General features: G+C 51.7%; 1 protein-coding gene across 2 annotated transcripts in view; it reads left to right on the top strand.

Annotated features, from left to right (window-relative positions):
• LOXL2 (lysyl oxidase like 2) overlaps positions 1–14,878 on the top strand; it is a 117,528-nt gene that overhangs the window by 100,541 nt on the left and 2,109 nt on the right. For both annotated transcript variants that reach the window (XM_055427228.2, XM_055427227.2), the window contains exons 10-12: positions 1,460–1,703; positions 8,639–8,754; positions 9,894–10,030. In XM_055427228.2, the coding sequence (XP_055283203.2) occupies positions 1,460–1,703; positions 8,639–8,754; positions 9,894–10,030 (497 nt within the window). The remainder of the gene's footprint in view (positions 1–1,459; positions 1,704–8,638; positions 8,755–9,893; positions 10,031–14,878) is intronic.

The raw sequence follows: 14,878 nt of genomic DNA, 5'->3' as shown, positions 1-14,878 counted from the left end.
TTGCGACCCCATGAATCACAGCACGCCAGGCCTCCCTGTCCATCACCAAATCCCAGAGTTCACTCAAACTCATGTCCATCGAGTCGGTGATGCCATCCAGCCATCTCATTCTCTGTCGTCCCCGTCTTCTCCCAGCCCCAATCCCTCCTAGCATCAGACTCTTTTCCATTGAGTCAATTTTTCACATGAGGTGGCCAAAGTATTGGAGTTTCAGCTTTAGCATCAGTCCTTCCAATGAACACCCAGGACTGATCTCCTTTAGAATGGACTGGTTGGATCTCCTTGCAGTCCAAGGGACTCTCAAGAGTCTTCTCCAGCACCACAGTTCAAAAGCATCAATTCTTCGGCGCTCAGCTTTCTTCACAGTCCAACTCTCACATCCATACATGACCACGGGAAAAACCATAGCCTTGACTAGACGGACCTTGGTTGGCAAAGTAATGTCTCTGCTTTTTAATATGCTATCTAGGTTGGTCATAACTTTCCTTCCAAGGAGTAAGCGTCTTTTAATTTCCTGACTGCAATCAGCATCTGCAGTGATTTTGGAACCCAAAAAAATAAAGTCTGACACTGTTTCCACTGTTTTTCCATCTATTTCCCATGAAGTGATGGGACCAGATGCCATGATCTTTGTTTTCTGAATGTTGAGCTTCAAGCCAACCTTTTCACTCTCCTCTTTCACTTTCCTCAAGAGGCTTTTTAGTTCCTCTTCACTTTCTGTCATATGAAGTTTCCTCTTCACTTTATGCCATTTCTGTATAATCGTTATGGATTTGATTTAGGTCATACCTGAATGGTCTAGTGGTTTTCCCTACTTTCTTCAATTTAAGTCTGAATTTGGCAATAAGCAGTTCATGATCTGAGCCACAGTCAGCTCCTGGTCTTGTTTTGCTGACTGTGTAGAACTTCTCCATCTTTAGCTGCAAAGAATATAATCAATCTGATTTTGGAATTGACCATCTGGTGATGTCCATGTGTAGAGTCTTCTCTTATGTTGTTGGAAGAGGGTGTTTGCTATGACCAGTACATTCCCTTGGCAGAACTCTATTGCCTTTGCCCTGCTTCGTTCTGTACTCCAAGGCCAAATTTGCCTGTTACTCCAGGAGATTATTCTAAAGGAGATAGAATAATATTAGTATAATGAAGCCTCATGGACCCATTACCCAGATTGAACTACTGGCGTTATTTTGCAAACATGACAAAGAGTCACACATGACTGAACCACTAAGCATGCATGCACACACTGAGATCCGCAGAGGTGTCCAGCAGGGCTCTCAGAGAAGGGGGAAGGAGTTGGGGGTAGTAATCCCTGACCCAGATAGGGGAGACCACAAGAGCCAGTTCCAGATGCTTGGCAGGGATGCAGGCCAGTCACTGCTCGGGAATCAGAGGAAACCTAGGTGGGAAGGAGTGTGGGGTCTCTGGCCTTGTCTGAACCCTGTGTCTGTCCTGCTCCCAGCCGCCCCTGACCTGGTCCTCAATGCAGAGATTGTGCAGCAGAGCACCTACCTGGAGGATCGGCCCATGTTTATGCTGCAGTGTGCCATGGAGGAGAACTGCCTCTCGGCCTCAGCCGCCCAGACCAACCCCACCACAGGCTATCGGCGGCTCCTGCGCTTCTCCTCCCAGATCCACAACAATGGCCAGTCTGATTTCCGACCCAAGAACGGGCGCCATGCCTGGATCTGGCATGATTGCCACAGGTGAGCCATCCCTCCCTGCCCCAGCCCACCAACCCGTGGGGCCCAGATGTCACAGGACCACTTAGACACAGCTGAATGGCCACATGGTCCTGGGGGCAGGGTTCCCCCTAACTGGAGGGCTCCTTTACATTTGCAGACAGCGTTCTCCCCTCCCAGAGGCCCTGGCCCGCCTCACCCTCTCCAAGCCTGCTCTCTTTCTTGCCCCTGACACCTCTAGCATTCAGAAACAAACTCCATTTTGAGAAACCAGTCCCTCCATTGACAATGGTTTCAGGTGTGTTCTCAGCAAATTTGTGCTCTGCAGGGAGCTTGGGGTGCTGCAGGTGTTGGATGCTGAGTTCATGTAGAAATATATTTTATTCTAGTCTATTCTACTTTATCTTTATCAGTCTCTCTACTTGTGGCATCTGGGTTATTTTAAATACCAGTATGCTATACATGTTGAACATCTCTAGGAAGATGGTGAGTGTGGAGACACAAGTTCTAGGCCCAGGAGTCATGAGGCCTGGTCTCTCGACCCAGCCAAGCCTCTAACCAGCTGCTTGATGTCAGGCCACATCAGCTGGGACCTCCACTGTCCCTTCCCACCCTCAATCTGTGGCTCTGTTCCCAGTGCTATATAAATTCCTGGACGAGAGCAGAGCAGAGCACAGCCCCAGAGCCGGCCCAAGCTGGAGCCAACAGGAGCCTTGCCGTTCATCTCCCTGTGCTCCCCAACCACCGTCTTTTTGTTCCTTTGCTTGATTCCCACCCTAATCCAGAACCCTCTGTCTGTTGCTGCTGGCTGTCATTTTCCTGCTCAGACCTGAGCTGGGCGGGGAGCGGGAACAGGGTGAGCAGTTTTGAAAACGAAGAGAGGGAGGCCCCTGCCATTCGACACGGCAGCCACCTTCCCTGAGGGACCGCAGACTTGGGCCCGGCGGGAGTACAGTGTCTCAAAATTCCATCCCGATGAGACTTTTGCATCAGGTCCCCACAAGGGCTGGCAGCATCTGCAGTCAGTGTCAAATCCAGGGCCCGTGGGAGACTGACAACTGTGTAAGAATCTGCATGTTAAAAAGTCCCCGAGGGATCGTGTGCCATCAGTCTGAGAGGCCCCAGTCTGGCTGACCTCTAGGTGTCCTTCCAGCTCTGAAGTGTGATGATCATTGTTAGGGACACAAGAACTAAAGTTGGTAGAAAAAGGTACCAGGCAGGGTACCCTCTTTTTTCCGAATCAGGAAGCCGTGGCTCTGCATTCACATGACTTGTCCAGGATGACGTTGGGGACTGGGGGTCTTGACTGGAGCCTGCCTGACTCCCAGTATGTGCCCTTCCTGGTAACTCCCCCAGTCTTCAGAAGGGCTTCCTTGGTGGCTCAGACAGTAAAAAAATCTGCCTGTGATGCAGGAGACCTGGGTTCCATTCCTGGGTCAGGAAGATTGCCTGGAGGCGGGAATGGCAACCCACTCCAGTATTCTTGTCTGGAGAGTCCCATGCACAGAGGAGCCTGGCGGACTACAGTCCATGGGTCGCAAAGAGTCAGACAGGACTGAGCGACTAACCCTTTCCTGTCTTTCCCCTAGTCTTCATCGCAAATCTGTTGGGCTGCTTTTTCATGTCGTAATTTATGGCCTAGTCACATTTGAAACTGTTTAGGGATAGAGTTGTTCAATCCACTTCAAAAGAAAGGACAATTTGAACTTCCCTGGTGGCCCAGTGGTGAAGACTTCACCTTCCAATATAGGGGGTTACAGGTTCAATCCCTGGTCAGGGAGCTAAGACCCTACATGCCTCATGGCCAGAAAACCAAAACATAAAACAGAAGCATTATTGTAACAGATTTAATAATCTGGTCAAAAATGGTCCATATAAAAAAAAAAAAAAGAGAAAGGACTATGATAGAACTCAGGGGTGCTAATATTTCTTTATGTAGTTGACCCTTGAAAGACACAGCTTTGAAATGCATGGGTCCCTTTATACATGGATTTTTTTTTTCCAGTTAACGTAGTTCCTCTACATATTTTCATTTTATAGCTTTTAAATTAACTCAGTGTAGGGAAAAGTTTGTGTTCGATTAGAGATCACAATACGTGGAATCCAAAGAATTAGGGCTGCTTGTGTCCCAATTCTATCCAAGCAGTTTCAGTTTCCTGCCCTCGGGTGAGTCATTTCTGATCTCCTTTGTTTCTGAGGCTGAGATAGCAGTTCTTGGATTTTCAACTGCGCAGAGGTCAGTGCCCCTAACCTCTGCGTTGTTCAAAGGTCAACTGCAATTACTCTTGGTATGTCCTGAAAGTCCTCATTAGCCAAAGAAGTTTGGGTCTTTATATAGAAGCATGGAGGTCTTCTGCAGGGAGGGAGTCAGAGAGTAAAATTAAAGCCCTGCTATATGGGAGCCTGATTTCCTTCCGAGAATACATGGCAGAAGCGCTGCCCTTTGGATCTATAAGTAGAAGGTAATTGTGTCTCTGCCCCATATGTGGTGCTCCACCCAGACATCACACGGGAGGGCTCTTCCTGTGACATAGGCTTGCTCTCCAAGGAATGGTTTCTTCTCTAAGAATACACATGGCGACCTCATGGAAGTGTTTCTTCTAATCTGGAATTCCAAGCCACCCTGTCCCCCCTGCCCCAAACCCTGCTTTTCCTGTGTTCTATTTCCTTTCTTTGTTTACAGATGTTGCAATCAATGGTTTGGAAGGAATGGGTGGGAAAGATCATACTGGCTAAGCATATGTCACTTCAGCCTTGCCCTCCTGGACTGTGGCTGAGAACCTCTGACCACAAGACCCCAGGGAGTCTAAGAAACTCCCCACCCCTGGCCTCCAGAGCTCCAGGGGAGCTTCTCCAGGCCCTATGGGAGGACCTTCAACAGGACTCCTGGCCCTGAATCTCTCTCTTGGGTCCCTTTGGGAGCATGATGAGAGCTGACCCATCCTCCACTCAAAAAAATTATTTCTGGATTTTACACCCTGTTTCAGCAGATTTATAGATGCTGAAGCCCATCTGTGAAGTCAAAGTTGAGAACTCTGGCTCAAGTTAGCCTGAATCTGCAAAATGGTCACTCCCAATTTAGCCAACGCTATGATGAGGAACAGAGGTATAGTCTTTGAAAGTGCTAAGATGAAACACCACGAGGGCTTCCAGGTGGCAAAGCCATAAAGAACCTGCCTGCCTGTGCAGGAAATGCAGGAAACATGGGCTTGAACCCTGGGTCAGGAAGATCCCTGGGAGAAGGAAATGGCAACCCACTCCAGTGTTCTTGCCTGGAGATCCCATGGACAGAGGAGCCTGGCAGGCTACGGTTCATAGGGTCACAAAGAGTTGGACACAACTTAGCAACTGAGCACGCAAACACAAGCTGAAGCACAGGACTGAGCCCTCTCAAGCCTCCTCAGGAGCCGGCCTAAAGGGAAATGCGCTGAGCCATTCCCTCTCATCAGCATGGCCCTGGACTGATGGTCCTGATGGGGGTCCCCTTCCTGCTTCTTGCGCCCCAGCTAGTGGGCCACACTGCTCACCTGGCACGTGATGTCACAGAGCAGCCTTGCCGCTCCTGGTTCTCAGCCCCTGCTGTGTCCCAGGGTGCAGCATCCTGCCTTGCCCCCTACCTCAGGAAAGCCCTGGAGGGGAGCTGGGAGCTGGAGATGCACGGAGATGGGTATCCAACACAGGTGCCAGACCCTCTGCTCATGGGTGGCCCGGCTACAAAAGGCGGGACTTTTGTTCATTCCTCCCCCACCATGTGCAGAGCAGCCCGTGTTTTGGGTCAAAGCCCTGCAGATTCAGTGTTGCCTCAGTGAGCCAAATTGAGGCCTTCATCCCATCCAGAGGGCTTTGTTCCACCCGAGGACTGCCTAGCAGGTGGGGAGGGCAAGGCCAAGCGAGCAGAAGGGCTCCTGTGCCCTTGGTGGCAGCACCTCCTGAGGTTGGAACACGCCCCCACGTTCTGTGAAATGGGAATGGGAGCATCCTCCGATCCACAGCTGAGCACCAGCCAGGACTGTCCATCCTGGAGGCACCGGGGGACACATGGCCGGTGTGAGAAAGGAAGCAGAGTGAAGCATCTCTGTAATATGCACTGATGCTCAGATGGAAAGTCTTATTTGGGCCCAAGATGACCTAGGGTAACAGAGAATATACCCAAACCTCCCTTCTTGTTCTGGACTAGCTTTGTCTGTCATCCACCTGTTCACCCAGAGCCCTGTGCCTCTGCTGGTGCCGTGTCCTAGTGTACCTTGCTCTCTAGTCTCATGGTGGACAATCACCGTTCCTCTCCTCCAAATTACGATGACTTCCACCGGCCTCTAGTGATCTAGTGCCTGGTGTTCTCTCCTGCCTAGACTTCCTGAATCTCTTTGCAAACCGGCGTTTCCCTGTCTTTATCCCATAGATCAGGCTACTTCTTAGACCTCTGAAGATCAGGATGCTCAGCCTGAAACGAAAAAATGTCCCTGGATCACCAGATGCTTCCTCCCTCCTTCCCGGCAGCCTCGATCTGAATTTCCTAGGGTGCGAGTGTGGGTGGTGAAGGGTGGGTGCCCCTGGGCTCTCCAACCAGCCCACTGGGAGGAGAGGTGGCTCTGGAGGTGATGTCCACACACGCCCCAGCAGTAAAGCACAGAAGCTTCCGGACCACAGCTAGCTAGCATTATGAATCTCCAGCCAGCTGCTTCCCTCCCCGTGTCCACAGGGGAAAAAACGAAGAGCCGGGGAAGACTCTTAAATCAAGTCTGCAGGAAGCAGGGGCAGCAGGAGAAGGTCAGCCTTACAAGAGTCTGTCTGTGGGCTCCGTCTGCATTTTGTTTAGACAGCGGAACATAAACCTATTCCTCTTCAGTCTTTCCAGCCAGTAAACATAGCAACATAAACCCCTCTCTGAAAGAGGCAGACATGTTTTAGGCAGTGAGTCAGACCTCATGTCCCATCTTGCTCCTTCGAGAAGCCAAAATAGACTCTTTCAAAGTCATTCCTTCAGCTGCCACAGAATGCATCCTTGTGGCTGCTCCCCTGGACCCCTGGCTCCGCATCCTTTTACCCAGGAACCCGAGTGACCTGGGAAAAGCCCAAGTTAGGAACTTCTGACGTTATTTATAGCACCAGCCCAATGCAGGAAGAAGGGAAAAGAACCTCTCATTTCCTCTCTGAAAAGTTGTCCTTTTAATTTTCCTCTTCCCTCTGTCCTCTTCTGTTCCCATCCAGCCGAGAGAGCCTGAGGGCAAACACCTAAGGCTGGGGGTGGGGTGGGGGGCTGTGAGGAAGCTACTGTCAGCCAAGAAATAATCGCAGCAATGGGTCCCCGGGAGAAGGGAATGGCAACCCTCTCCAGTATCCTGGCCTGGAGAATCCCATGGACAGAGGCCTGGCACCCTACAGTCCATAGCGTCACAAAGAGTCAGACCGGACTGAGTGACTAATACACACAATCGCGGCAATGGTAGCGGTGTTGATAGGAATAAAGCATGACTCCATCACTCGTGGAGTTATTGAATTTGTTACCATATTGCTTCTGTCTTATGTTTTGGGTTTTTGGCTGCGAGGCCTGCGGGATCTTAGCTCCCTGACCAGGGATTGAACCTGCACCCCCTGCATTGGAAGGTGGAGTCTTAGCCTCTGGACCCAACCAGGGAAGTCCATCTCCTAGTTCATCTTTACAGAACCCCTGACGGGGGTCATGCTATCATTCCTTCTTTCCTGCGGAGGGAACTCAGATCACAGGGAAACAAAACTCATGATTCTGTTCCCCAAACCTTGGTACCTTGTGCCTTCCCCCATTTTCCAAATGTTCCTGGAGTGACAGACAAGTGAGTGTGAATACTTGCAGCCACTTGTGATAAGATGTGTAGCAGCTTAGGATGGACTTGACACCAGGCCCCTCAGGAAGGCCCCTCAGAAGCCATGTTTCCCTTGTTATTCTGCACCAAACACCATCCTTTCCAAGGACCTGCATCTGTTCTCAATTCTTCCCAAGTGATGAGATGGGACCCCGTTAGGTAAATGTTCATCCAGGGCAAGAGCCACGGGGGTGCACAATCTCTCTTCCCTCTCTGCTCCCTTCTACAGGACATGCCGGTCACCCTCTCCCTCCCAGGGGGTCTCAAAGCCCCTTTTTCCCCCTCTTTTTTAAAAAAAATTTTTCTTGATGCCAGGAGCACAGGTTTCTGCTCCATCACCTGGTTTGGAACACGTGTGTGCCCTGCTCATCAGCGCCTGCTCTTCCCACCCCTTCTTCCCCTCTTCATTCTGTCTCCCTCCCGACCATCAGTTCAGTTCAGTTCAGTCGCTCAGTCGTGTCCAACTCTTTGCGACCCCATGAATCACAGCACGCCAGGCCTCCCTGTCCATCACCAACTCCCGGAGTTCACTCAAACTCACCTCCATCGAGTCGGTGATGCCATCCAGCCATCTCATTCTCTGTCGTCCCCGTCTCCTCCCGCCCCCAATCACTCCCAGCATCAGAGTCTTTTCCCATTTTAAACGTTTTCTAAAGACATGGAAGAGTGACTTGCATTCATCTGCAGAAAGTGTCCAAGTAGGAATGAGCTGTGACAGCCACTTTAGGGCTCTGGAGGGTGCTACATCCTTTACTAAATATATCCTAATTTATTGAGCTTATTGATGCTAAGCCCCCTGTTCATCAGTTTATCTGATTAATTCCCATAGCACCCCATGCATCACATTATTATTCCCATTTAGCAGATGAAAAAACCGAGGCTCTGGAAGCTAGTGGGTTGTCCCCCTCCCAAGCCCATGGAAGCTCCACGATTCCTGGCTTCTGTCCCATCCCCCATCTCATAATGCCCTGTCCACTGCCTACTTTTCTGTGTCCACCACCACTTTGGACCACGCTGCTCTGCTCGAGATGTCTCCGGAGGGGAATGGCCAGCTGGGCCATTGCTTGCAGGTGGCAATCCCTCCAGAAGCTGACATCCAGACCTCCCTCTCGCCCCCAGGCATTACCACAGCATGGAGGTGTTCACCCACTACGACCTGCTGAACCTCAATGGCACCAAGGTGGCAGAGGGCCACAAAGCTAGCTTCTGCTTGGAGGACACAGAATGTGAAGGAGGTATTCGGGGGACAGGGCGGGCTGGGGAGATTCCGAGGGACTCAGATGCTCCCGCGTGTGCTCATGCGGCCAGGATCCCAGGCCTGGCTGGGGACTCTGTGTCGCCCTGGCCCCTGCTGACTCCCCACAGGACCTTCCTCCCTGGGGACCTCATGACTACCACCTGGGGCTGGAGGGGTGGGGTGGGCAAGGCCTGGCTATAAAGGCACCTGGGTCCCCAGAGTCGTGCTGACGGGCACTGGTGGATCCATTGGGTCCCCTGGTGGGTCTCCCCAGTAAGGCTCAAACCCTTGAACCTGACACGCAGTCCTCTGGCTGCCACACTTTCTCTCTGTGTCCAACACAGATACACAAGCCCCACAGGTTCTTACCTTCCAGTTCAAGCTCAAAGCCCCACTTTGAGGTTCCCAGACTCTCTTGACTGCCCCAGGCAGAGGCAGCACCCCACCCACACCTCCAGTCGCTTCCATACCTGCACGGTGACCACTGTGGGTGCACCTGCCGTCCTGGCCTGACGGAGCTCTCTTAAGAGGAGACACGTGACTTCTCAGGGCAGCTGGGGCTTAGAGTAGCGCCCAGACTCGGCAGGCTCTCAGTAAATGGGTGCTAATTGTCAGTGGTTGATGTAGCCCCTGGCCTGTCATGAAATCACCCAGCAGATGGGTTTCGAGCACCTACCATGTGCCACGCAAGGGGCTGACCCAGGACGGGTCAGAGAGATGGATCAGACCAAGACTACATCCAAGAGCAGATGCCCCCGGGGAGACCAGATGACCCCACATCAGGCTCAACAATAAACAGCATGACTTACCCAGAACAGCACACGCTTCATCCCCAGGCTGATATTCCTCAGAAAGGCCAGGGTGGGCCACAGTGGCCCGGGAAGGCTTCGCTGGGGAGGATGCAGTGGGATGTGGATAGGGAATTGAGGCAGGATTCTACCAAAAGCAGAGCAGAGCGGGGATGGGCTGCCGAGCCCAGAGGCAGCCAAGGCTGTGGGCCTGGAGAAGGGAGAGATGCTGAGGGTAGGGTCTGGGGATGTCCCCCACCTAGCAGGCCGCTTGGGGGCCTTTGTAGGGAGGGCAGCGGAGGAACCACGGGTGCCTGGTAACTGGACTTCCCTCTGTCCCCACATGCAGACATCCAGAAGAGTTACGAGTGTGCCAACTTTGGTGAGCAGGGCATCACCATGGGCTGCTGGGACATGTACCGTCATGACATCGACTGCCAGTGGGTCGACATCACCGACGTGCCTCCTGGAGACTACCTGTTCCAGGTGAGGCACATAAGGGGCTCCAGGCTCCCCGCCAATGGGAGGAGGGGTCTCTGCCTGAGCAAATGGGTAGGCAGCCTCCTTCTGATGGTGCCCAGGCAGAAAATACAGGCATGGAGGCTGGGCTGTCTAAAGGGCACAGAGTCCTGCACCTGGTACTTGCAAATTAAAGGGCATCTGCAGGCCCGATTTGGTCCTCAGGCTAGGAATCAGTGCAGACTCTAAGGCGGCCTACACTTCATGTGTCTTTGGAGCTGTGCTTGCACCTCCACCATGGTTTCTCCCAGTGCCCTCCCTCATGCTGTCTTGGCCTGTGCTGTCAGGGCTAAAAGTAATCACACAAAGAGCCATTCACACACAAATGTCTATGACTTGCCTCTCCCAGAAATGTTTGCCTCATAGAAGAGGATATGCAGAGGTGGCAATGTTCAATGCAAAGAAATAAACCTATAATGGTAGATTGTTAGGTACTAGAGAGCCTGTCCAGTGACTATTTGTGCAGTGACTTCCCAGGACTTCTACGTACTCTGCCAGGGGAAAGGCTACCCTGAGACGGGAACTAAGACACATTGGCCTCCCACCTTCCTGCAAATAGCTGCAGGCCCCAGCCGGGGCCCAGACTGGTGGGGGAGCCCAGGGTCACCATATCCCCAATGTCTCCCCTTAAGGTACACAGACGCACTCCTGCCTGCAGACACTTCATTTCACCTGATTTTTCCCACATCCCCACCCATCTTGCTTTCAAGCTAGATGCTTGGGTGACCAGAAATGTGTCATTTTCTCTTGAAAGCTTTCCTAGGAAGGCATTCAGCCAGCCCAGGGCCTGGCCACGGTCCCCACCTTATAGACAGTCCCAGGAGGAACCAGCACCTGCAGGGAAGTGACCACAGAGGGGCTCTGAAAGTTTCCCTGGTCAGTTTCAGAGACTGGTAATCAGACAGCACTTTTCCACCCACAAGCCCAGAACCGCAGACTTGGAGAGCCCCAAGCGAAGAGCAGAGTGTTCTTTATTTAAAGAATCGAATATCCGTGTCTCTGTACACATACTCCAGTTTATGTTTGAGGTCTGCTATCCCTATGCAAGGGAAACGTGTAGCGTCATGTATTTTGATAATGTCTGTTTAAAAACTGTGACTCCTTAAACGGCTTCCCAGATGGCCCAGTGGTAAAGAATCTGCCTGCCAATGCACGAGATGCAAGAGATGTGGGTTCGATCCCTGGGTTGGGAAGATCCCCTGGAGGAGGAAATGGCAACCTACTCCAGTGTTATTGCCTGGAGAATCCCATGGACAGGGGAGCCTGGCGGGCTACAGTCCAGGAGGTCACAGAGAGACGGACACGACTGAGCATGCATGTACACTGAAGATCAGTGGTGGGCCAGACCCTGCCCACACCCTGTGGACCCATGGTCTCATGCAATCCCCCAGGGATGGGCATCATCATTACTGAACTTCACAGCCAGCAAGACCAGGTCATCTTCCCTTGGGATGGGCGTGGAGCTTTGGACTTGCGAGAGCCCTGGCCTGGGAGTACTGGCCCTCTCTATTCCTATGTGGACCCAGGCACAGGCCCCAGCAAAGCTGCAGAAACAGGAGAAAGCTGGGTGAGGAGGGGGTGGCGTTCCAGCTCGAGGCCAGTGCACAGAGGCTTAGAGGCGGGGTTCCCAGGGTTATGAGATCCCTAATTCCCACCATTGCCTGGATCCATAGCAGATCTTTTTTGTTTTTCAGCACAAAGCTGCCACTGTCAGTTTATTTATTTTGTTTGTGTGTTTTTTTTTAAGTTTTTAAAAATTGAGGTATAGTTGATTTACAGTATTAGTTTCAGGTGTCCAACATAGAAATTCAAAATTTTTCTAGATTATACCCCATTGATAGTTGTGAGAAAATACTGGCTTAATTCCCTGTGCTGTGCAGTATCTCCTTATAGTTTATTTCATGCACAGTAGTTTGTATACCTATCTTGCCTCTCCCCATTTCCCTCTCCCCATTGGTAACCACTAGCTTATTCTCTGTATTTGTGAGTCTGCTTCTTGTCTGTTACATTCACTAGTTTGTTGTGTTTTCTAGATTGCATAAATACGTGATAATATGCAGTATTTTTCTTTCTCTGACTTATTCCACTAAGCATAATAGCTGCAAGTCCATCCATGTTATTGCAAATGGCAAAATTTCATTTTTTTTTTCTGGCTGAGTATTCCATTGTGTGTATACATACATATACATCACATCTTTACCTATTCATCTGTTGATGGACTCTTAGGTTGCTTCCACATGTTGGCTGTTGTAAACCACAGCTGATCTCCTGTCTAAGGAACTAAAGCCACTGCCCACAGATCCCCAAGAGACTGAGGACCCTACTTATGAGTCTGATGGGATTGTGGAGACCATTTCAGCTCTCACCCTTGCACCCGAGTGGGTCAAATGGGCCCTAATAGTCCCCACTGCCCTCATGGTCACCCTGCAGGGACCCATGCTGGGGGCATGACTATCTGTGAGCAAAGGGCTGCCTATGTCTTGGTGCAGGGGGTATGTCTGTCCTGGGCTATGAGCCACGCATGGGCTGGGACATGGCACAACTAAGGTTGTCAGGCAGAACACAGATCAAACTAAGGCCACCCCAGGCAGGACATTTTCCAGCCTTACCAAGAGAGACAGAGTCACAATGAAGCCCCCAGAATGGTCTGCACCGGCTAGGACTCAGGGCTGGAGACCCCCCTGACCTGTTTCCCACAGCAGCTCTGGCAGGCCCAGCCAGCTTGCTAAAGGGTCACTGTTGTTACAGACTCATAAGTCATGTCCGACTCTTTGTGACCCCATGGACTGCAGCACACCAGGCTTCCCTGTCCTTCACTGTCTCCCAGAGTTTGCTCAAACTCATGCCCATTGAGTCAGTGATGCCAGCCAACCACCTCATCCTCTGTCATCGCTTTCTCCTGCCCTCAATCTTTCCCCGCATCAGGGGCTTTTCCAATGAGTTGGTTCTTTGCATCTGGTGGCCAAGGTGTTGGAGCTTCAGCTTCAGCATCAGTCCTTCCAATGAATATTCAGGGTTGATTTCCTTTAGGACTGACTTGTTTTATCCCCTTGCAATCCAAGGGACTCTCAAGAGCCTTCTCCAGCACCACAGTTCAAAAGCATCCATTCTTCAGCCCTCAACCTTCTTTATGGTCTGACTCTCAGTCCTGGAGGGAGAGGTCCTGAGGGCCCCAAGCCTATAGAATGCACCCAACGAGCAGGCTGTCCCTCCCCCATCATACTGACCTTGGGCAGCCCTGTCCCCCTTGCCTCCTTGGGGTCTCAGCCCTTCCAGATGTGGCAGGACCCTCGGGGAAAGCCTCATCTGTGCCGCCCCACTTTTGCCCACAGCCCCAGGCCCGGCTTCTGTCTCCTCCCCCTTCCCGTTCCTTCAGCCCCTCCTCCGGGCTCCTCACACTAAATATCCCTTTTCTGTCTGCTCCCAGTTGTTTTTGTTGTTCAGTTGCCAAGCCGTGTCCAACTCTCTGCGACCCAATGAAGTGTAGCATGCTAGGCCTCCCAGCCCCTCACTGTCTCCTGGAGTTTGCCCAGTTCATGTCCGTTGATTCAGTGATGCCATCCAGCCATCTCATCCTCTGTCATCCCCTTCTCCTCCTGCCTTCAAGGTCTTTTCTAATGAATCAGCCCTTTGAGTCAGGTGGCCAAAGTATTGGAGCTTCAGCTTCAGCATCAGTCCTTCCAATGAATATTCAGGGTTGATCTCCTTTAGGACTGACTGATTTGATCTCCTTTGGACTGACTTGTTTGATCTCTTTTAGGACTAAGTGGTTTGATCTCCTTTAGGACTGACTGATTGATCTCCTTTAGGACTAACCAATCCCAGAGAAGGCAATGGCATCCCACTCCAGTACTCTTGCCTGGAAAATCCCATGAACAGAGGAGTCTGGTAGGCTGCAGTCCATGGGGTCGCTAAGAGTCGGACACGACTGAGCAACTTCACTTGCACTTTTCCCTTTCATGCATTGGAGAAGGAAATGGCAACCCACTCCAGTGTTCTTTCCTGGAGAATCCCAGGGACGGGGGAGCCAGGTGGGCTTCCATCTATGGGGTCACACAGAGTTGGACACGACTGAAGCGACTTAGCAGCAGCAGCAGTAGCAATCCCAGAAGCCCCCTCAAAAGAATGGTCCCTCCTGCTCCTGCTCCTCTGGGTGCCATCCTCTTACCTGAGATGACGCAGAGGAAGGGGGTACAAGGGGGAAACCTGCCCTGGTGAACAGAAAGGGCTTGAGACCTCCTAGAGCAAACCCAGACCCAGAGAACAGAAGGGTTGTGTCTAATGTCATGCTGCCAGGAACAGTGTCATCTCCAGTGCCCAGGGCAGCCCCCCTCTGACTCCCCACAGCATCCAGTTCTGGTCCCCATGCCCTCCCACCAAGTCCTGCTCCCCGGCTCCCTTCTCGCTCTCTCTCAGCAGCTGTTTCATGGCCTCCCCAGGCCTCAGCTCCTGCTTCTCTACTAACCTCAAACCTCTCTGGCACTCAGGAGAGGGTAACCCCTTTTTGAAGGCATGCCTGGGTTGGGAAAATCCCCTGAAAAAGGAAATGGCTCCCTACTCCAGTATTTTTGCCTGGAGAATCCCATGGAGAGAGGAACCTGGTGGGCTTCAATCCACGGGGTCACAAAGAGTCGGACATGACTGAGTGATTAACAGTCTTTAAAAAAATAAAACACAACTTTTTATTTTGTATTGGGGTATGTGCTATGCTGTGGTTAGTTGCTCAGTTGTGTCCGACTCTTTGCGACCCCATGGACTGTAGCCCACCAGGCTCCTGTGACCACGGGGATTCTCCAGGCAAGAATACGAGGGTGG

Source organism: Moschus berezovskii, chromosome 7, assembly GCF_049115385.1.
Source record: "Moschus berezovskii isolate FMDL1 chromosome 7, NW_MosBer_1.0, whole genome shotgun sequence".
Taxonomy (NCBI): Eukaryota; Metazoa; Chordata; class Mammalia; order Artiodactyla; family Moschidae; genus Moschus; species Moschus berezovskii.
The sequence above is the reverse complement of the archived record's forward strand: the minus strand, read 5'-3'. Positions and strand labels throughout refer to the sequence as shown.